At 28.1% G+C, this 24,922-nt stretch overlaps 2 protein-coding genes across 3 annotated transcripts in view; one reads left to right on the forward strand and one right to left on the reverse strand.

Annotated features, from left to right (window-relative positions):
• The window catches only part of LOC118205922 (serine palmitoyltransferase 2-like), a 65,870-nt gene extending 49,545 nt beyond the window's left edge, over positions 1-16,325 (forward strand). The window contains exon 11 of the mRNA XM_085826788.1: positions 825-16,325. Coding sequence (XP_085682914.1) covers positions 825-911 — 87 coding nt within the window. The 3' untranslated portion in view covers positions 912-16,325. The remainder of the gene's footprint in view (positions 1-824) is intronic.
• Positions 16,326-17,333: 1,008 nt separating this feature from the next.
• LOC118205966 (serine palmitoyltransferase 2-like) overlaps positions 17,334-24,922 on the reverse strand; it is a 149,736-nt gene continuing 142,147 nt past the window's right edge. For both annotated transcript variants that reach the window (XM_035378248.2, XM_035378254.2), the window contains exon 11: positions 17,334-23,952. In XM_035378248.2, coding sequence (XP_035234139.1) covers positions 23,866-23,952 — 87 coding nt within the window. In that variant the 3' untranslated portion in view covers positions 17,334-23,865. The remainder of the gene's footprint in view (positions 23,953-24,922) is intronic.

Genomic DNA, 24,922 nt, shown 5'->3' on the forward strand with positions numbered 1-24,922 from the left:
TTTTAAATAAAGTTAATTTTATGATTTATCTTAGGCTTTCCTATCTTAGCATCACTACATTGTGCTTTATATCATTATTATATATTATTTTTATGATTATATTTCATTTTAATTATGAATACTTTTAGTTATTGATTTGAATTCAACTAAATACCTCATATCATTAATGAATTTATTATTTTAGTATATTTTAGTAGGGTAATAAGATAATTTAATAAGATGCATTTAGTTACAGAAGCCCTTTTTCCTTTAAAATTTTAAGCCATTGGTGTACAGTAAGTTAAAAAAGAAAAAAAAAAAAAAAAAAGGTACAATGTAGCCGTGTAAAGAAAAATATGCATTGACAGCGAACTGGCCTAAAGGCAAAGAGGCATGACGGTGAATTGGCAGCAGTTAATAGTCCCATTCTGCCTCCTATTTAAACTGCTTCACTATAGCCCCAATTTAGCATTGAGTGATTTTCAACTCTTCTCTGAACTGAAGAATTGTCTAGGTGACCAAAGACTGCAGACTAATGAGGACCTTCAAAGCAGCACTCAGGCCCATTTTGAATCCCTAGGGGTAACATTCTTCAAAGATGGGATCAGAAAACTTAAACACTAGCAAGAAAAATGCCTGAATCTTCTTATCAGTTGTGTTCAGAAAAGCCTTGTTTGTCGCATTTTTATGTTTTATTCTTGCTTGATTTTGCATAGTTTTTGCAACTAATTAATTTTATATTTTGTTTAATGTTGATATTATTGAAATGTTTTGTTTGTTTAATTTTAATCTTATTTTTACTAATAAATGTTCTTTTTCTGTTATTATTTTATTCATTTGAATAGGCATTAGATGTCGTTGAAACGGCTGGACGTCTAATCATGGTTAACTATTCAAAAAAACGAAGATCTCAGGAAGAAGTGATCTACTAGTCAAAACAAAAATTTCCATCTAAACCAAGTGCCTTGGTGTGCCGCAAGTGTTCCATAAAAGATCTATATGAAGATAGTGATGTTTCATACATTCCTTCAGCTCTGCTGCTCGCAGAATTAACTCTGCTCTTGTAATGACCAATGCCATTCATTACCTTATTCTTCATTCCAGTATACAGGTTGAAGAAAACACTGCATTATTGCTAATGTACAGATGACCTTTGAGCAATATGAGATAGGTAGGCAGATTAAATTACCATGTGGTTAGAAATCTGCTTATGGCTTCATAACAACTTAATTTCTAATGATCAGTTATTGATCAGAAGCTTTATTGATGGTGTAAACCAGTGGTGCCGAATGTTTTGAGCTCAGCATGTCGAAATTCAGAAAAACTGTAGCTTAACTCTGGTGCCATATTGCATATAAATATTCATAGTTTTTTTTTTTTTTTTTTTTTAAGATTTGCAGGCCTAGCTAAAAAAAGGGGGTTATATTTCTGATACCTTTTTTATTTTTGATATTATTACATTGAAGGGAAAAAGTAATAAAAGCAGTGGTAGCCAGATGGTTTGAAAATACAAAACACATGGGCAGTCCGTAGAAAAATAAATAGGCAGATATATTCTCTTTTGTTTATCTTATCTATTTTTTAATGCTGAGAACTAAGTCTTACAAAAATCTGTTAATGGAAAAATTGTTAGCAAAGTCATCACTACTATTATGCAGCTAAAAGTGTTCAACAATCTGTTCTAAGCACTAATGAATGCATTGATTGAGTGCATCCTTCTGCCAAGAATGCACTGGAATGTACCATACGTAAACGCAGCATGTGTTGACAGTCACGAGGCCACTGCAAGAGACAAATCATTTTTGTGTCTGCTGATGGCTCAAGAAATGCATTATGCGTGTTACCGAAAATGGGATTCCATGTCGTAGGCTCACTATCACTAGCATGAACAGTTGATTTACATGCAGTTTATATGCTGTATGTGTTAAATATATATTCTTATTTTAAATTATTCTAAATTAAAATATATATATATACATTTGAAAAAAAGGTATGGACAAGATAAGCCACAGAGTTCAAACTTGCATTGCTCAGAGGTCAACTGTATGCTTTCATTGCTGTATGGAAGTTAATTCATGTTACAAAATTATTGCTTAATTAGGTTCTGTCAAAGTAAAATGTCATTGCTTTAGCTCAAAGTGTGAAGTTGATGCTTTACAGTGGGTTCTGCTTATTGGAATAAACTTAAGGAAATTTGACTAACATTTTCGCAATAGTCACCTCAGTTACTGAACCTTTGTCTTGGGATGGCACACTAACAGGATGCTCTGTTTTGTGGGGAGGGTAATTTGCACTAAGCCTAACATTGGAAAATAATTTCCATAAATTAAATTTGTGGCTCAATTGTTCTAGTGCTAAAAAATGATACTGAAAATATTCAGCTTAGCCTTTAGCTAAACTCTAAGAGGACTGAATAAAGCTTGTAAAACAATAGAATGTATATCTTCAAAAATTCAAACAAAAATATTCAAGCATCAAGAACACCACCATTTGTTTATATCAGCTTGTAAACTTCATAGCCAGTGTTTATTTACATTACTCATCCGCACAGTTTTCACTTTTATTCCAAAAAACACTGCAATCGAATGCAGGTCAACATTCTCCAGTCTAAATAAAATCCACCATAATAGATACAGGACCGTATCTAGTGGCAACAAAAATACTGTAATTAAATGTTCTATGTAAAATTTCACATGTAGTGCACCTTTTGTCAGAGTTAGTTTAAACGGCATTTCATATATGACACAACTGTCTTTGAGATAAAGTTGCCGGTTGATGCCTATGTGGCACACCCATTCCAAAAGGGTTAAGTTTGAATACATGTAATTCTATGTACTAGTCATGCTAGTGCTTTCATTCAAATTATTTTGCCTTTGTGGTTCTACAGTTAACTTTAAAGCAGCTAAAAATTCAATTTTGAGACTATACACTGTAATGCTACCAAAATTCACATTAGCTAACTACTCATATTTTTCACATGTTCTGGCAAAATATTTTTTTAATGAAATGGATACATATAATGCAGCAATTTGTCTGGATTTTTCTTGTATTTTATTTACTTTACTATAAATAAATAAGCAGTTTTACTTACATTTAAAAATTCACTGCAAAAATTACCAAACAATTCATACTGATGCTGAAACGTATTAAATTTATAAACAGAAAGAACGCATATTGTAAAAACATATATTGTAAAGCAGAAGATGTATTGTAAAAACAAGTTTAGTAAACAAGTTTAGTATGATTTGCAAACTAATAAAATGTTAGCAATTTTCTCACAGTAATGAGATTTTAATTTGCAGTATCAGGTATATTTAGTGCAGTGTGCTATCTTTTTAATGTTTTTATAATTATCTGTTAGTCAGAATTGCAGAATAAAGTCATACATTTTCGTACACAAATTTAAAATTATAGTAAATAATATGTTATATCTAATTTTTAAAATTAGTGTAAAAATAGACTGATGCTGAAATGTATTAAATTTATAATCAGAAAGAACACATATTGTAAAAACATATATTGTAAAGCAGATGTATTGTAAAAAGAAGTTTAGTATGATTTGCAAAAACAAGTTTAGTATGTTTTTTGCTTCATTTATCATATTTGTGTGATGTATGTGGCTAAAAATTCTGAATTTATTTATGTAATGCTTTCGTCTACTTAGCTCTCATTAGAAATATAAAATAATTCGTAAAATTAAACTGAACTGCACAAGTGACTATTTAACAGCATGCAGTACAGCATTTATTGATGATTACCAAAAGCCAGCTGAATTATCTATATCATGAATGAAGTCAAACATGACCTCGCAGTTTAATTATGTACAATAAATATTATTGTCATGAATTGGAAGTCTTAAAATAGTCTTAGAACTTAAAACTACAGAATTAAGTAAAAGGCTTTTCACATTTCCCCTTCCCTGAAATTTGAAGTTTTCCCCTGGTTCAGGACCCCTCTTTAGAGCTATCTAGTGTTGAAATAATGAACACTAAAACAATTTTATTTTGCACAGAGAAAGAGTGAGATTGGTATTAAAATCGGGGGGGGGGGAATCTTCTCCTGTGATTCTTCACGTGAACCATAGTAGGAAGCGAGCTTGATATCCCGTTCAAATTGTGAGAGCTGATTGTAGAGGGTTAAAAGTATGTTTTTATGCAATGACTTTGTATGTTTATAAGAATATACCATAATTCATTATTGTGTATATCCCTATCCTTTAAGAGGTGGCTTTTATGCGATTATAGGAATTTTTCCTTCAATTGAAAGCTATGCGACCCAATTCTTCCAAATAACTCATTCCTGTATTAACTTCCATCCAAGAACTTCCAAAGCATTTTTCATAGCTTTAGAGTAAAATACAGGTTATGAGTGAGCATTCATCTTTTTTGAGTATTGATATTTTTGTTACATAACGTATCAGTCATCAGCATATTTGTGTTCAACCATAGTTGGAGGTCCATTATAGTTAGTGATGTTTGTACAATTGGCAGTGCTTTAATGTGATTGCAGTTAATATTATCATTCGAACATTGTTATTGAATTGCCAATGTCTCGTTTATTTGAATAGGGAAGTATAAAAATGCATTGTTAATTGTGATCAACAATTCAGTTAATGTTATCAAAATATTGCAGAATGAATTTTTAAACTGACGTGAAATCACCAGAAAGGATCAAAGTAGAGTAAAAATTTCATGAATTACACATATCGCCAAACAACTTGGATTTAAGATTGTCACGTCCAAAGGAGCCCATTTTGCAAGTTTTCGGAAGATCAACCAGGTTAATCAGAATTATTGAATAATAAAGCAGAATTCTATATAACATTGTTTTTGTTATGCCAAAATATCTGAAAAAAATTTAATTTGAAACATGAATGAGAAAAGATAGCTGATACTCATTTTCTGAAACAAATCCGAAAACATCGTGCGATAAACTTTTTGAATAAAAAAATGATGAAATTCGTGAATTTCATAGAAATTGCTGAGAAGAGAGCTGCTATATGAATATTAATTACATTTGTATTTAGTTAAATTCTGTTGATCTTTTGAAGGATATTTTCCTCATCGGTTGATGTTATCAAAATAATCTTGGGTGAATGTTAGGACATAAAGTGGTGCCTAATGCATATTTAAAAAATTTTCTATTTTGGTAATAACTTTCAAGAAGATCGATAAGATTCTTCTTAGTAGCAAAGTGAGGGTAAGGATAAATAAATAAAAAAGGTACTGTTATTCTTCTGAATAATTTCCAGGAACAAAAAATAAATAAATGTTTTTTTTTTTTTTTTTTGTTTGTTTGTTTGTTTGTTTGTTAAGTAAATAAAAAATAAAGAAAGAATTACTATTCTTTTGAATAATTTCTCATCCAAATTGTTGTAAAATGTAAATTTAGTTCTTGTTTTGATTCATTAAAGCAGCTTATTTAAACGTGATTCTTTCATAAGCAAAGCCCATTGTTTTACTAAAAAGAAATCGTGCTATTTTATTCAAAGTGTTTAATTATTTTATGTCGCTGTTTACAAATGTTATATGCTTTTTACAGCCATCTTGTATAAAAACTCTTCATTTGCCTTTTATGATAATTATATAATGTGTATAGCAAGAACCTAAAATTTTCTCAGTAAAAGCTTTGCAAATATAAAATTACTACACCATTGTCACGCTATAGAATATGTGTAACATTAATATATGCACTTGCAAATGTTCACTTAAATATATCTATGTATATGTAGGCACTACATTTATAAGTCTTCTATCAGGGGTGATTGTAGTATGAATAAAGCCAGAATTCTGTATTTTTTACTTTCTCAAATCCAGAATTTCTGCATTTGTGAAATGCAGATTCTTTATCTTTCTCAAATTTAGCTTTAAAACAAATATATCATTCAGTCACTGTGAAAATTAAAAATTTTAGATTATAAAAACTGTATAATATTTTTAGACTATATGACTCGTAGATTGAATAAAGGTCACTGAGAAGTCAAATTTCTTATTCAAGAAAACTCAAGTTCTTTAAGAAATTTGTTTTGTACATAAATGTGTGTGTTAAGTTAGAAAAAAATAAATCTTTGAAATTTAATATTAGAGTAAAATTTTATGTAATTTGTATTATCTGAAATAAAATTTCAAAATTGCAATGGAGCAAAGCTGATTGGTGGAAAGTGGCAAAAAGTGAAATGAGATTAATTAAATGTGCGTCTATTCTGTGGTAACTGTATTAATTCATATTTTAACAGTTATGAAGTCAATGCTTGTTTATTTGAGATTTTAATCTCCCCTTAAATGTTTAATCTTGAAGAAATAATGAGATTCTTAAAAGTTTTTTGCAGGTTGTATATGTACTAAAATATTGAAGCTATATTCAAGATTTTCAGCTTTTATTTTTGTATTCAAAATTTATAGTTAAAAAAAATTGTGTGCCAGCTATCATTGAGCACATACAGATGTATAATCAAACTAATTTAATACAATCCAAACAAATTTGTAAAAATTTTTTATTTTTCCAAAAATTTGTCCAGGTTGTATTAAATTATTTGATTTATTACTTTAAATAAAATCTTATCTACACTGAGTTAATTTAATTTTAACTTAATTTACAAATAATATATATATATATATATATAAATTAATAATTAAGAAAGAGATAATACTTAAATAAAAATTAGTTCATGAAATGGTCAACATTCTTACAGGAAAAATTTATTCAAAATTAAAACAAAAACAATTAAAAAAATTAATAAACATAACATAATTAATAAATATATGAAATTGTTGAAAGTTCCATGATCTTTTTCAAATTGTTGAAAATTCTGTTTTATTATCTCTTAATTATTTAATTAATTTTGCATTACTTTGCGACTTTAATAATATTTATAATCTTTGAAATTCCTCAACTTTTGTTTATGTATGTATTTTAACTTACAATTAATATATATTATTTGTAAGTTAAAACTGCCAACAGCTTAAGAAGTATATTTGTTTTATGTTCATATATGAAATGTATAGGTCCCCAAAAAATTGCCTCATCAAAATATATTATTTGTTATGTAATATAATATGAAATTTTTATATAATACTATAATAGTTTATTTAGTATATTTTGTAAAGCTCATAAAAGTTAATTCACCCCTCTCCCAGAGGAATGAAATAATTAATTCTAAATATATATTTTAATACTTTTGCCATTTTTCAAAAATGGGTTCAAATTTGTTAACAATAAAAGAGGTTCTAAATTGAAAACATGTTAAAAGGGATGCTTCAGAAGCAAACTATAATAATAACTTGTATGTATAAAATTAAAGAATTTTAAGAGAGTAATTTTCTAAATTTCTGGGCTTTATTATTTTGATCTTTGATTGTAAAAGTACTATTATAGTAATTTTAGCTAAAAATCCTGAAACAGTAGAAAGTCTGTATGTTTAACATTATAATATATATAATCTGTTTTATTTGAAAATTTAGAAATGGTATTTTGAAAACATGAAAACTATGTATATGGAGATAAATTCTATGAATATTATTTAAAAAAACCCAAAAAATTCATCTTTATAAAGATGTTATTGAATGCTTTTATTGTCCTGTTAAGTGCATCCAAATTTAATTTTATAATATTAATTATAAAAATTATTTTTATTTATTAGCCGAGAATTTTTTGGAACATTTTCTAAAGTGATATATGGGCATACTAATCTTGCAAAATACGTAGATAATTTTCCGTTAGCTAGATGCAAGTGATAAATAACCAGATATATTGTTTTATTTCTTAGGTTTATAGACAAAAATCATTTGACATTAAATGTATTATAATACATTTTATGAAAGTGAGTTTTTATTTGCAAAATTATTTATAATGCTATTTGATTGTGTTCATTGCCAAAACGAAAATAAAACCAGCACAGATGCCACGGATCATATACAATTTCATATTGGAGAAAATGTCATAGCCTCGGATTGGGTCAGTGGAGTTTAAACCATCGTTGTTGGCATTTGGCATTTTAGTTTACAGTCGATTCATTGAAAAGTATTCCACCTATTTTACTTTCTTGGCCTCATCTCCCTCTCTCATGGCAACATGTTTAAAGTTACAGGATTTTTCGGTACTTAGCAACAGTTACAGTCATTACTACGAAATTCTAAAGGAAATGGTCATCCATAATTAGTGCTAAATCGTGCTATTTGGCCATTCAACAGGATAATATGTAAGTACCTTTCTTTTCATTTCGGCTTATATATATACATAGGTTTTGAATTTTGGTTAAATTTTTACAGAAAAAATGCAATATCAGTATTTTCTAGAAAACCGATAGAATGTTATCAGTTACAAATGCATAAACAACATACTCACTGCATTAGAAATATTATATTTTATGGTATTATTATTACTTTGTGTGTTAATTATATTATTATTCAAGTTAGCCATTGGATATAATTTCATATAATCCATATATATAATATACAGGTAGGATCAAATTTCATTTTCTGATCAGTGACGCTACAAAAATTTTGTTTTTATAAATATGCAACCTTTGTTTTAACACCCTAATGTTTTTTAATTCTATTATAAATGCAATGAATAACTTGTTCAGATTTAAAACATTGCAGTCCTTTGCTTTAAATGTTTTAATCTGATTAAAATTTTTATCTTCAAACTTTGAATGCTTATAATCTTTTGTTCAACATTATATGTTTATAAGACTCGGCATCCCACTGTACATCAATTTCATATTGTTTCTAAATGTGTTTATGTTTTTCTTGTTCATTCTGTAAAGAAAACATTCCTGTTATATGATTAACTCAGAATACATTTTATATTTTTGAAGTGTTGTTTTGCTTTTTGTATATAAAGTATTTTTACTGTTTGTTATATTGAACAAAAATATGTAGACAGATTTATTTGTGAATCTGAAACACCAAAGGAATTTTTTTTTTTTTTGTTGCATCTTAAAACATATCAATTTTTAACCAATTTTGTATGTTCTGTTATAGATACAGTATTATTGTATTTTTTGCATGACACGCTATGCAAGTGCAGAAAATTTCACATTGATTAAAACTTGCCAAAATCATTTTTCATCTAAGAATGAATACAAGAAAGAGGATAAAAAAGAGGATAAATATTTGCAGGAAAATTAAATCCATAATTTTCTTCACAACCAAATTATCTGTGCAGAAAAATGGATTTTTTAGAAAGTGTAATATGTCAGAATGAAGTTTATGGGGTACTTACATATTAACAAATTCACCTTGGTAATTTTTTATTAATGATATTTGTCATAAGTCTGCAGACATTATCAACATATGAAAAAAAAACATACTTTAGCAATTTAAAATTTATATTTTAATCATTAAATGAGGGTGGTACATAAGCAAAATTAAATAAAACATGTTCTTTACCAAATCTTTTTTCTGTGTGTGTATTCTATTCTACTTCCCAAGCACACAGCAATTTGTTTTTGCTTAAACAGAAATCTGAGAATTCCAGAGACTTGGCAACACCAGCTGTCTACAAAACGTGTCTCCTCATTGTTCCATAGAAATTTCATGGCAAAATTTTGTATTGTTGCATAAATTTGAACGTAGGTTCTTTCATTGCTGGCAAATTCCTCAAGTGCTTATTTTAAAATTAAGTTTAAAAATATTGAAATTTGTTTATAAAAACTGTTGGAAGTTAGAAAAAGGGGAAAATTGCATATGAAGATGGTGATGTTGCTTGATTAAAAGATGCTTGCCAGAGTTCGACACCACCTAAAATTTCGTAACACCAGCTGAGGTGGTTGTGATAACATAAAAAGTCTATTTGTAGGCATAAAAATAGTAATTTTACACATTTAGTTCCATCTCTTCCTGTAATATTTCATTAAAAATTTTTTTAATTTCAAGCATTTATGTTTTAGAAATTCTTGATTGATTGATTGAATGTATATTACACCCCCCCCAAAAAAACAGTTATATAACAGTTTAAATATCAAAATCACCTCCAGAATTTATTGAATTTTTTCCCTCCCGATGTTGATCTAATGAAGCTGAGTTATAAGAGCAGCATTAAGGCAATTTTATATTATTTGCTCAATCCTTATATTTTAATATAAAATTTGTTATAAATTATTTCAGTTTTTTATAAAAAATTTTATAAATTATTTCAGCTTTTTTTAAATGTTATATTTTTTAAAATTTATGTAACATGCATCTGTCTTGTAATCTGCTGCATTCTGACAGCAGTGTATAATTTGCCAAATTTTCTTCAACATTTAATTCTTTTTAATTAATTCAGATTGAACTTTTTATATTGCACTGTTTAAAATTTATGTTAAATGCACATTTTGGTGAATAATTAAGCGAGCATTTGAATAAAATAATTTGCTAATTTATATTTCCATATGATAGTGTATAATTTATTTTAGTACTTTTCCATTTTATAAGAGCAGATTATTCATCTACAAATACATACAATGATAGCCGACGTGGCTCTATGGTTGAATCTTTGGGTATGTTTGGCTTCTCTTACACTGGTGTCCTAAAGAATGGGAGCATAAGAGAAAAATACCTTCTTTTTTCATTTAGGTTAATATTAAGAATAAATAATTTTTTTATAAATGTTTCTCCTGCCTGTGTTATTTTTATGTAACTACTTAGTAGAATACTTCTATTAGAACTTCTGTTTATGCAATTTAATTATTAAATGTTTTGCACTTACCTTAAAGTATTTTATACTACTTTAACTGCATTTTCTTATTGTTCACACAATATTTTGTTAGTCTCCATTCCTTCAAATTAAAAAATTATGCCCTTTTAATACTAGTGAATATCCAAAATTTTATGTAGGTTGTCATGCTGAAAAATGTTTGAACTGTGGCTGAAATTTGTGCATCGAATACATTGATCTGTACCTCTTATATATTATCTTGGTACTGGGTATTCTTGAAGTTGAAGAGGGGAAAAAGAGCACAGATTTCTCAACCAGGCAGTTTTAGAAGATCAAATAAAAAAAGTGTTTTCTAATTTGAAAAATATTTTTATGTTTTTACATTTATTTTCATTTTGTTGTTTGAACAAATATTTTTTATGTTTCCATTTTGAAAGTATTATTGTCATCTGCAGTTACCATCTGTGGATACCTCTTTCTTGCCCTAAATAATAATAATAATGAAACATCAATTTAGAGAAAAGCTCAACTATCCAGAAAGCTCAGAAAATGCCGAATTTCGAATAACTGAGCATATAAAAAATGCAGTTTGCAATAGAAAAGCTAAATAAATGAAAGAAAACAATTTCTAGTTAAAACTGTTAAAAGAATTATCTTATTTCCTATCAACTTGAACATCAAACACATTCATTTAAAAAATGTGAGATGTTGAAAGAAAGGGCTTTTCAGGTATAAGTGGCGAAGTAAAACATATTCGCGTATGAAATTTCGTCAATCGTGGTAACTGGAGGAGATCTCGTCAAACTTGCGTCGGTCAGTCTGACAGAAGTTTGAAGGTATAGAAGGTGTGCCGAGTAGTTAGGCTTTTACTGTATTTAGAAAAGGTTAAAACATTTTTTGGCACTCTTCTGTTATTGGGCCAGATTCAGAAATGTATGTGTATGCATGTGTGTGTATACACACGTACATACATATTTGCATGCATACATTTTTAAATCTGGTCCCAATAACAGAAGAGTACTTTTTTTACACATTTTATTGCACATAATCTAGTCACCTTTCACAAGCTTTACAAATATATATTTTGTAATGCATTTTTAAAATGCTAGCTTTATGTAATTGTTGTATGATCATTACTGCAGTTTTTTTATATTGTGTTCATCTAATTAATAATACTGCATGCGAAGCTTAGATAGGGGTGCCAACTTCCTTTAACTATTTTCCCTGTCCTGTCCTTTTTAGAGTTCTGAAAAAATGGCAAATGTTCTTTATTTCGAAATTAAAAATCTGTTTTGGCTGATTGACAACATTTAGTGTCATTATCTGAAATGTTAGCACAAAGCTGCCCAACCAGTTAGAGAGAGTTAATTGTGATCTCTGCTCAGTGAGTAATTCTCCTAGCATAGTAATCCAGTGAAAGGAATTTTTTTGCTTCCAAGTTTATCTACCTTTGAAACAGTTATATAATGAAGAATCTTAAAAGGTTATTAATGTTTCTGTTATTACTTTCTTCAGCAATAAATTATTTAGAAGGAAACTTTAATATTGATGAAGATTCTGCATTTGGCAAATCGTGTAACTTGTTTACAACACACAGAAATTTGTTGAAGTTATTGAAGATTCAAAGCTAAAAGAAGAGCCAAATTTGAATATGGATAATCTTTTTGGTGGAGTAACATTAATTAAAAAATTTTTTTGACTTTAAAAGTTTTATATGCATGACGTGATTTTTAAAAATGCTGATTATAAATGTGTGAATATTTTCAAAATAATTTCATATGTGATTTGAATTCCTGCAACATCAGCATTGCACATTTTCTCAAGTCTGACAAAAATCAGACTTTTTAAAGTTTTTTTTTTTTATATTTTTTAATTGAATTCTAATGATTATTCTAATAATGCATCTTCTTTGTTTAATGAATCAGTATATTATTACCTAAAATAAAACTCTTTTTTATTATTATTATTTTCAAAGTTTTAAAAAAAATTCTTGGTTTACATGAACATTAATTTTAAAAATGTATTCCTATAATTTACTATAATAAAAATGAATTAATAGCAATATATTCCGTAGTGTCCTTTATTGTGACTTGATAGAATTGCCAACTCTGTCAAGTCACCATAAAAGAAATCTGTGCAGACATAGAAGTGAAATAGACATAGAAGAAATCTGTGCTTTTATTTAAAGAATCTTTACTTTGATGGAATTTGGGGGTAATTTTGATTATAAAAGTCTATGAATTAATTCAAAATTGTAAGATAGTCAATTTATGTTGTGCAGATATAAATAGAAAGGCAGGCACATGTGTATATGCACAATAACAAATTATTAACTGCAGCTGTTTTGCTTCTTAAATTACACTTTTGAAAATATATAATGCCCTTTAAAATACATTTCAAGTACAAGTGTAAAATTTAGTCAGCCATAAAGCATTACATGCATGCCATTTTCTCCATAACATTAGAAATAGTATTCAAATGTATTTTGAAAGTTACAGTGCTACAGAATAAATATTAAAATTGAATTTACAAAAAATAAATAAATAAATAAATAAATAAATAAATAAAATAAAATGTTTCCAAAATATCTAAGTTTATCAATAAGTAAGACTGTAAGTAAGATTAAAGATTCTGAATTTCATGTTGATTGAAATAAAAATAATTATTGTTGTTTAGAGAGCAAGATTCAGCTGTCATCTTAAAATAATACTACAGTGAGTTAAATGCTTTTCCCATTGCTCACTTAAGGTCTCATCCTTTTTTTAAATTTATATTTTAAAAATATTAAAAGAGACATCTATTCATGGCGTCTAACTGAATTCTGTAATACATAATTTATTCTTTTGGAATATAGAAAATAAATAAATATAGTTCAGTTTTTGTTATGCATGTTTTATAGATAACATATTTAACCTGTGTTAAAGATGTGAAAAGTGCCTTTTAAAATTTAAATTAGAGGTAAAATATATTTATTTTGATTATTTTATGAATTTCCCCCCTTCTAGAATAGCTAAGTGTTCTTCTCTTATATTCTGAAAAGAGATATTTATGATCCTTTAATATTCCTTTTGTCTCATTCATTTGAAATTCTGATTTGTAGATTTTGTTGAATACATGAAATATTTTGTAATAAAATTTGTCTTAGTTTATAGAGATGATCAGACTGATAGAAACACCTGAGATTCTTTAATGCAGTTTTCCAATGAAGATTCTATTTTACATTGTAAGGTATTCAAGATTATCTCTTAAGGGCACACTATGGTGATAAAGCTTTTTGTTTTCCCTTATAAATTACAAATTTAAGACTGAAAAATATTTAACAAAAATGAGGAACATTCTTAAGAATAAAGTGTGTCTGGGAAGTCCCTGTTATAAACCTTGTAGTTTTGCTTGCTGGTTTTGTAATGGGTCTGCATGCAGTCCTTCATATTAGATGTGCAAATTTTTGTGATTACAGATTCCTTATACTTTTTGTCAACTTCTTGGTGTAACTAAGGCATCTGTATTGCATGTTCTAGTTGATTGTTGGTATGTAGCAGCGCTCAGCAGCTTGTGTTGATGGCATCCTCATAGCTAGTTGTCCAGGACCTCAAGTTCAGTGATATGAAAAGGTTGTGGGACTGGTAGGAGATATTGGGGAACCAAATCTAATCCAGCATCCAAGATTCTCTTGAAAAATTAACCAGGAAAAAGATCATAAGGCCATTATTTAGAATATATGCATTTCTCAAAATCACAAGTACTATTTTGAAAAAAAAAAGTAAGAGTGTCATTAAAAAGTTGATTCCAAATACGTAAAGAAAAATGAAAGTTGCACAAAACAGTGCCTTTCTTATTAAAGAAAATTTTTATATAAAAGTAATATATTAAAATTAGCCTACATATTGCAACATGGTAAGCTTGAATGACATATTGAATTATGTGCCTTGCCACGTAGTGTTTGACATGAATCGGAGATGTATTTCCCACTTTGCCAATGTGTCATTTCTACAGAATGCCTTGGAAGTGTATAAAATTTTGTTTGTTTCATACATTGCTAGTAGCATATACATATATAAAAAATAACGATGCAGTGATGTGAAATTAATTTCATTATGTGCGGAAATGTTGTGCAAGTCGTACTCCCTAAGAAAAAAAGCTACAAATTGTAGGAATTATGAAAAAAAATTGTGTGTGGTAATAATATGTATTGTTGTTGCTGATATTTATTACAATAAAATTCCATACAGTTTACTCTCTTGGATAAAATTAATGAACTTTATAAACATAAACTTAATACGACTCAGACAACCAGTAGTCGTACTACATTTAAAATTAGACAGTTATTATAGAACTTTGTTTTTCTCAATTAATTTATTTGTACATTTGCAACAATATTGTTTAGTGTTCTATTTAATTGCAATGATGATCATAAAGCTATTTTCTTGTCAACTCCAGCACATAGTCATGTATCCATCCTTTGCATTTCAAGCACTGAATCATAATCTGTTCGTGGTCTTCCTTAGGAAGACCCCACAATGGGGGTCTTGAAATGAGGGAAATGAGCACGATGTGAAACATATGGTTGACTGAGGGGGGTGGTAACTCGTATTGTCGAAAACACAGTTTGAATGATATTGCGCCTATATAGATAAGGTATGACTTGCACTACCTTACCTTACATATTTGCATAAAATTACCATTTCCGTACATGTTGGATTTTAAAGAACTAATGTGTTGATTGCATGATATATTTTATAGCTGCTGTTGCAATTGATTAGAATATATATTTCATTCCCTTAGGTTGTTGATCATTATAGGCTTTAGTACTTAATCATGAACAAATTGTGTTTAAAATGTTCTATCAATGCAAACTTTAAAATAAAATGAATATTTTTCTGTAGGTGGTCTGAACTTTTATTTATATAATATTTCATTGTGTTATAGTTAAATTTAACCTTTTTTTATGCAAAAAATGTTTTATTATTAATATGTTATTTTACATGATGAACATTTGTTACATCTATCAAAACTTAATGTCTATGATGACTTATTTTGTTCTCTAAACGGTTGGAAGTTTTAAATTTTTTCAAAATATCTATTGTATTTTATATTCTTGTAATGATTTCATTTCATTCCATACTGCCATGGTCCCAAAAATATGGTGTTGCCAAATATTTTCTAATAACCCATTTTTAGTCATTTTTAATTTTTTAAAATTGTGTGACTTTTTTTTAATTTGAAATTTAAAATTATTTCTGTATTGTGCTTATGTGAAGTTCTTTGATGTTGTAATTCTGAGAATAATGCAGTTTAAAAATTAATACATTTCAGTCTTTATTTGGATTTAATCACGATTGGGGGAGGGGTGATTGTATTTTCAAAGGCTTCAACTTTTTTAAAAGTACAGTCTCTTTCATGGAATTAATTCCAAATAAAGGCTGCATTTTGTCATTAAAATTTAGTTGGTATTTACCCTCTAGCATCTTTTATTTTTTAATGTTTCAGATGATATTTTGCAATCAAAAATATTAAGCTTCTTGTTCGCAGTAAAAATTTTCATTTATTTGTAGTATTTTTAGTACTGTTCTATAAATGCATGTTATTTTCCAACTAAAAGTTTCAAATTCTGTGGCATCGCTGCCCTAGATGTAGAAAGCAACTACATGGCTGCACTTTAAAAATTGAACTTAATGTATTTTTAAATAAAACATTTTTCTTAATGAGTCAAGAATCTGTACTTAATATTTATGAATACATGAACGCATATTGTGGCTCCTCTGAAACTAGACCAGTTGAAACTGCATACAATCAAATCTCTGCAAAGATATGCATGTTTGATTGGAGTAGCTTTGCATAATGGGGGCACTTAAAATTTGTCCGTTGAAAAGACTTTTTGAGTGCTGGATAATAGGAAAAGGGGAAGAAGTGTATGAGACCATCAGATTCCATTATTTCTGAAATGAAAACTGGATGTGCAAACCTTGAAATCTGAAAAAGTGGAAGGATTTCATGTTATGCAGCAATGTTGTTTCAAATGAGGTCCTGAGTGACTTAAAATCATTTTATAATGCATGATTGAAATTATTAAAATGTTTGTAATATAATTCTGATGCAAAATTTATTAATATTTAATTAGATATGAAATATTTCAGACTCAAATTATGCCAGATAATTTGCAGATTCTCTTAACAAGTATAGATGCTATACTAGACCCATATACAAAATTTTAACCTTCTAGGGCTAATCGTTTTTGAATTATGAGAGATACGTATGAAAAAAAGAATTTTTGAATCCGTTTCACAACTTGTTTTGGAATAAAGAGTCCTTTTTTCTGTCCATACAAGACAGATATCAAGCAAAAAGAAAATAGTCAAAATGGATTCAGGGATAGTTAAAATGCTTATTTCCATTCAAATCCTGAACCCCAAATTTTTCATGTTAAAAATAGGATTTTTTCCCTCTATTTCTTACTGGAAAAGTTCACCTGGCATATATGCTCAAAGATCTCTAACAAATCCATGACATATACCGAAATACAGAGTCTCAGAAGCAAAGAGTCACTGACACAACATTCTTTAAGTAATCTGCCAGAATCCAGAAATTTTGAGCCTCTACTGTATTAAGATCTTCAGTAGATTCAAATGTGTCTAGCCATACAGTTATATGCTGTTATGTTTCTTGCCGAATATAAAACCATTTTTGGTGTACACTCTAATAAAATTAACAATGTGTATGGGAATAAAAAAAAAATTTATTTGCAGTTTACTGACCATTATCCAGCTTCAAGTTAAAATTGAATACATTATGTAACATTTTTAGGGGGTTGTACATACCCCTGGTCGATAAATTCAAGCTTGTTTATTACATATTGTACATGATTACAAGAAAATGACACTACTCTACTTGTAGAAGATTAAAACAAATATAAATTTAATATTTTTATAGCTTGCAGAACATGAAACTCTTAATATCGGCATGGTTACACGCAATATAGTAATATATAAGCATGCAGGTTGAATAACTTATTAACAATATAAGTAAATGACTCAAAATTTTAATGTAAATATTTTAAGCTTATGTACAAATTATATTCTAATAATTCATGCTAATAAAATATTAGAACTATTAAACTGAAATAAAGGTTTTTACTTCTAAAAACAAAGTAGCACACATATATGTAAATAGAAAAAGGCAATATATCTGAAAGATAGTTGAAACCAGTTGTCTGCAAGTTCTATTTAAAATAATTTCAATTTCAGATCTGTTTTTAATTATAATTTCAAAGCAGTCTTATGCAGGTGATAAATAGAGAATAAAAGTACAAAGTCACAACAGCCTATTGATTGAGAAAGCTTTTATAAAATATATTTCGCCAAATGAATTTTTAGTGCTATTCTTTGTTTTTTTTGGGGGGGGATAAACAATGCTTTCAATTCTTAAGTTAGCCAGATTCTTCCAATTAACAGTACGTACACAAGACATTTACTATAACCTAGAATTAAAAAAAATAAAACTTCACAGGCAACTATTGTGATGAATTGAAAAAGTACCATTGGATAGTTGATAAATCGTATATTAAAATAGATATTGCTATGTAGCTTTTCCTACATGAGAATTTAGATAACCAGTTTCAAATTTATATGAGAAAAATATTATCAATAATACATTCTTACTTTTCTTGCAGTATTTTGACATGAGAATGTTGTATATATATATATACCAGAAATTTCAATTTGGTGGAATATTTCAAAGCAAATTATTTGTAAAACAAAAATATAAAATACAAAGAAAATTTAAAAACATAAGGTTATGCAGGAAAAAATTTTAAACTAAATTCACCTCTAAAAACACAAATAAAAAAATGAAACACATAATTAATCTGAAGATGTTTTAATTTTTTTTTTGTCAAATGGTATTATAATAAAGAAATACAATTATTTTATATTGTGTGAAAATAAAATTATTTATTCAGCAATAAAATTCACCTAATTTTTTAAAAAACTACTTTTTGGCTAGTTTACAGATTTTAAAGTGTAAAAGAAAAAAATGAACAAAATTATTGCATTCATTCCAAATCCTTGATTTAGAAATTTTATAAAATTTCATTGCAGAATTACAAACTTAATTACTTTCACCATTTTACAAATTATAAACTAAATATTAACAATAACTTCTGGAGAATTTTAGATTATGTATTTTAAAACACAATATCAACTTATATAACGTTTCTATGAAAAATAATTTGAAACACAATAAAAAAGTTACAAACATTTACCACAAAAGCAACAAATTTTACAATGATGAGTTGTAAAATTATTTAGAAACTACTATTTGCTTTTATATGCAAGATGGAAGCACACATAGACAGACAAAATTTAGTGAGCTAGAATTCTAAACTTTAATTTAAGGAAGACAGCATGGAGATTTTAAAGGGGAGTTAAAATGTTTTATCCAAAACTCTCAAAATCTTTTTTTTTAAATACAATTGGAAGATTCAGAACAATATTCAAAATTCAGATCAAGCAAAAAAAAATATTAAGAAGTTTGCTTTGGGAGAAAGGGAAACAGAACATACAGAGACCCTCATTTTTAGTTTATATATATCTATAAAGTTTTTAATTATATATATTATGAACTTAATAAAAGGATCTCACCAAAAATCTTTTTAACAACATAAGTTCACCAACAAAGAAATGCACTATTGATCCATGAAAGCATCCTTCCACTTGACAATCCTACAAAGCTCAAGTATTTGCTTATTTTTTTGTCCTCCAAAGATATATTTCTTTCATTACCAGTCAAGACTTATTTAAAAATTAGTGCCAAATCAATACCAACTGCCTCCATGTTACAGTCAAAGACACTGAAAAATGTCACCCTAAGAAGGAAAAAAATTATGTTCCCTTGTGTGTCCTTCTATTCTTTTATGTTCCTGAAAATTAACAAAGCCATGCTTTCAAATGAGCAATTAGTGCATTACTGTTTCCTGTTTTTTTAATTGAACTTGTTTGCATGATCATAATATGGCCCTGTTGTCCGCAGTGCATGAACAATTAAGAAAACAGTCACTTCTTTTTATTTTTGCCACATTCTAGGGGATTAGAAAATATAAAAGGACAAATCTGTGTTAGAGGTAATGTCAGAGGAGGTCTAATTTAACTCCGATAAGTGTATGCTATTGCCAGCATCTGATCTTTTCAAATCGACAAGTCTGTCTCGGGGGAAAATGGTGAAATGGTTAGCAGATAGCTGAAATGTTCAGGTATACTAAATTAACTACTGTAATATTATTGCCAGAATTCATCCTGAATTTTCAACACTGGATTGGTTATACCAAGTAGGTTAGAATATATTGGCATTTTTTAATTTGATACATATAAGGCTTATATTGCATATGAAAGAATTAAATTTCGTAGTTCAAACTTGAATTCTATTTTATTTTCATTTCTTAAGATTAGTCTTGAATTTTTTTTTATCATTTTCAAATATTTATTTCCAAAATTCATATAATTTTACTATTTGTTCTAACCCTTCTGCTATGAAATCTGAAATAAGCTTAACTGGTCTGCAATATGCTGAAAGTTCGCTCACTGCCTTTGAAAATCCTCCTCTCCTCACTTTATACTCCATTGTTGTGAGGATGAACTCAACAGTAAAGTAGAAACTGCTAAAAGTAGAAGTAATCATACTTTTTTCCCAGCCTCATGCTCATCACTTAAAAGTTTCAAATATCTTGTTTGGGTTAATCAGAAAAAAAGAAGGAAATCATAACAAAAATCTGCCTCTTTCATGATTAAACTGATTATTATATATGAATACAGAATTAGGCAAAAAGCTCGGGAATTAAGCGAATAATATGAAATTATTACTTGTATGTTCAGGCAAGTTCTTTAATAATGCTTTTCACTAAATCTAGAAATTTTAATACCTTTGGCAAGGGTACGTGGAAACATTTCTAGTTTTTGAGCTCAATTTCTAAATTATAACTTGACATACACATATTCCATTGCACTTTTTTTTATAAATTATTATTATAACAGCTGTTATAATAATTGTTATAATAATATTATTATTATTACAGCATTAGAAGTAACTATCCCTTTTTAGTAGGAATCTAAGAAACTAAGTTTTTCTCTAAAAAATATCTAACTTAGGAGTCTATATAAAATCATTTATGATTAAACTGATTATTTTTTCTATTAGGCAGATAATCTCGAGGATTTGATCCTTCATTTTCTTGGGCCTGTGAAATTAACTTTTCTGTTCTTGTTTGAGGACATGCAGCTGTTTTAATATATTAAAGGAGAAAACACCAGACAAGTCTTTCTAAACACAGGCAACCAGGACTACTATAATTACAAGTTGTACTAAATGTTGGCGCAAATTTAGATATTATTATAGTTATTAAAATTATAGTTTTTAATAAATTTACATTGTTGGCACTTTAAGCTTAGATACCATTTATAAAAATGTATAACAAAAACTCAATTATTCATAACATGAAGCTTAGTTTTTGACAAGCAATATATTATTTAAATAACATCCATCTTTATCAAAATTCTAATAATCTAATTAATTAATTAAAAATTTAATGATTTTCCATATAAAAAATCTAGTTTATAGTGTATCACAAGTGTTTTCTCATTTTTTTTTCTGGATGACACACTTCATGTTAACAATTTGATCAGATGCTGCATAATTACCATAATCAGATGCTGCATTACTTTAATCCGTCATTAAAACACTATAGTCAGACTTTCGAGTTTGTAATCACTTTACTAGGATGAAACTGGAAGAAATTTTGTAACACATTTACTTAGCTGCAATAAATTGTTTTAAAAAGCTGCAGAAAAAATTGCCTAAACAGTAATATACATCAACAAACAAAATATTAAGTTATAAACAATTATACATGTTTATAAAGCTGCGTAACATAATGCTTGGATAGCTCGCAAAAGATAATACCAACAAAATGTTAAACTACAAAAATTGCACACACACTTGTTAAAAATTCATTCAATAATAATAATTAAAATTAACTAATAATAAAAAATACAGTTTAAGCAAAAATTCTTTAATTTTACTCTGGAAGACAAGTTATAGGAAGCCAAAAATATGAACTAAAAAAAAAAAATATACAGAATATTCATAAAAACCAATTGATTAAAGACTGGAAAACTCATTTTGTGAATTTTTCTTTTCCAAATAAATATTTAAAGATATTTACTGTATTTATGACATGCTAGTCAATTATTTTTTATATTTTAAACACTTTTATACAAGTATAAATTTAGATAGTTGTTTAAAAAAGTCATGTTTTTTAAAAGTATTTTTAATGCAGTAAAATGGAATATTTATCATAATAGTTTTCAGATTTCAATTTAACTTTAAGCATAAATTTTTCTTGATTATACACATTAGTCCCACGTTCATTGTATTTCTCCTACATCATAAAATACATATACAGTATAAAGTCCAAGATCCAGAACTGTTGGAACTTTGCAATTCTGGTTTAAATCATCATTTTAATGTAGTAAAATGACAGATAGACAAGCCAACATTAGGGCTTCACTTATTTAGGTCAGCTAGAAAATGCTAAGTTCCTCACATCCACTCAAAGGACAAAAATGTAATTCTGGCCATCATCAATACACCAATCAATTCATTGTCCACGACATGGAGTCCTAGCTAGCAGGTGCTTGAAAATGATATTAGGGAAACCATAACTTAGCATGGAGAAAAATCACATTTATGGCATACCTGCTGTCTTTTGTCAAATATTATATTTCTTCAATTTTATACTTTGTAAGCAGGATGGAGACTTTTTCTTGTCATTTTAATTTTATTTATATATTTGTCTACTTATTAGACTGACAGGACAGATACTGAATATCCAGATGTTAGACTGTATACTGTATATAAAATACTGCCATTCACGTCTTCAAATACACAATAAAAATAATTTTTCAACCATTAACGTCTAATTTGGGTAGACATTCATGACAATTTAAACTCTTCGAACTCCCAAAATTAAACTCAAAATAAAGCATTCCATGGCTCAAGACATAAATTACAATCGCAACACAAGTATTCATTCCCCTTTTTTGCATGTCTTCCTCCTTTGCTAAGATCTGAATAACTTAAATAAATATAGAAAATAGTCAATGTAACAAACAAAATCTAAAAAATAGTTCAGCGTCAAAATTCATGAGGAAATAATATTTAAAAGGTAACATTAAAAATTGTAAGAAAAAGTTGTTTCCCATCTCATACAATTAATAACATATTACAAAATTTACAGTAATTACAGTTCATACTAATGGCCATTTCTTTTATCTCAAAGTCGACAATAAATTACAGCTGAAAATAAATAATTTGATTTCAATTATAATAAATAATAAAACTCAATACAAAAAAATCTTTACATTCTTTCATGGTGGATCCAAATACAATAAAGAGCCTTAAAAGAAGCAAAGTCAATTTTTAAATACTATTTTTCAAGGTTATACGAAGTTTACAAAACAATTTTCAAAAAGCTGTTTTGTTTCATTCATGGATTAGATTACAGCATTTTTTTTTTTTTTTTTTTTTTTTGCACAACTTGCTGTTATGAACAAACAATTTGCCCATTTTGTTAAAATATGTATAATTCACGATTCATAAACAAGACCATAAGTAGGAAGAATCATCCATGCAAGGACTTGAGCAGCTGCTTAATTAGCTGAAATGAAAACACCCACAAACAAAACAAAACAGCAGTAATCAAAACACAGCACAGACATCGTATTAGACCTCCGAGCGTCCATGTCGGAATGTTTAAGAGTTTCAAAGCAGGGTCTTTCTACACTGACTAGGCGATATGCTAAATGCACATACATCGATAGCAATAAATAAATGTAAGAGTGACCTTAATGAAACTTCAATGCACGGATACTTCATAATAACCATCTTCTACATCTTCAATACAGTCAATTATTGTATACAGGTGTGTTCTACATTTAACAGCTGATTTTAGTACAAAAACCTTAATTGGGTAGTTTGTGCTTTAACAAATGGTATAAAATCCCAATCCATTTCTTACACCTTCTTCAGAACAACTTGAGAGTGCCTGTGGTAATCACCTCACTGTTGATATATTATAATGCCAATAAATGATCCTAAATTCCGCTGATGATCATGAAATGTTACAATCACAAGTAGGCCTTGTTAGTGGACCACAATCCTGCAGCTCTAAGGCACTTGTTCAAGGACTTATGAGATTGACTAGTATATTACTTCTTCTTGAGATCTTTGTTTTTTTGAATAATTTACCATGATTCTTTGACCGACAGTGTCTATCACCGTTAATGCCTGAAAAAAATTAATATTTTAGAATTATGAAAATATTGATACTTTCATAGCAATGATTCTCAATCTTTCTTGCCCCATGCACCCCTTTCACGGCTGGCTGCTAAACGATCATCCCTTCCAGTTTTTTTAAAACTTAAAAAGTACATATCATAGCTACTAATGTTCAGATCTTAAAAGTGGGGAGAAATAAGAAGGTTTTTCATCCTCAGCAACATTATTTCAAACCTAACTCCAAACTGACTTTAATTCACTCTATAATACATGATTCCAGTTACTGAACTATTTGTAACACAGTTCTGATGCAAAATACATTAGCATTCAATTACACATTCCAGATTTTATAACCTTTGGTTAATTTCCTTTTTTAATTTTCTTACAATTTTCTACTGAGAAAATACTGAATATCGAAACTTTATTTATAAAAGTATTTTTAAATATGATGGAAGTGAAACTAATAATTAATATGTAGAGCATATTTATTACCATACATTGAAGTAAAATAAAATTAAATACAATTATTAGCTGAATAAACATTGCTTACATCTTTATATAAAAATCTACAAATGTCTATAGTAGATTAAGACAACTTGGATTGAATGAAATTTAACATGAAAAATTATTCTGAAAATCACTAGAGGCAGGTGAATGTAATTTGCTTAATTTAAGTTTAATTAATTCAAAAAATTTTATTTACTGCTGAAAAACATTTTCTTTTGAAAAGACTTAAGATTTAAAAAAAGGCAGATATGGTTGGTGATTTACCAGGAGATACAACCAGAAGAGTTGTCAGGGTTGCCACTCAAACAGGAGAATGAAATTCCCTGACTTTTCCAGGTATGTTTCAAGAAAATTCCAGTCTATCCGCGTAATGTACATTGGCTGTGCTAAGAGGTAAATTAATTATGGTATTACTTGTACTGTGTAGCAAATTCACTTAATTATTCAATAAATCCCAGAGGACATTTATTCT

The sequence above is a fragment of the Stegodyphus dumicola genome, chromosome 11, assembly GCF_044657685.1.
Source record: "Stegodyphus dumicola isolate Sdum_Otavi_A_Nest chromosome 11, ASM4465768v1".
In the NCBI taxonomy this organism is placed as follows: Eukaryota; Metazoa; Arthropoda; class Arachnida; order Araneae; family Eresidae; genus Stegodyphus; species Stegodyphus dumicola.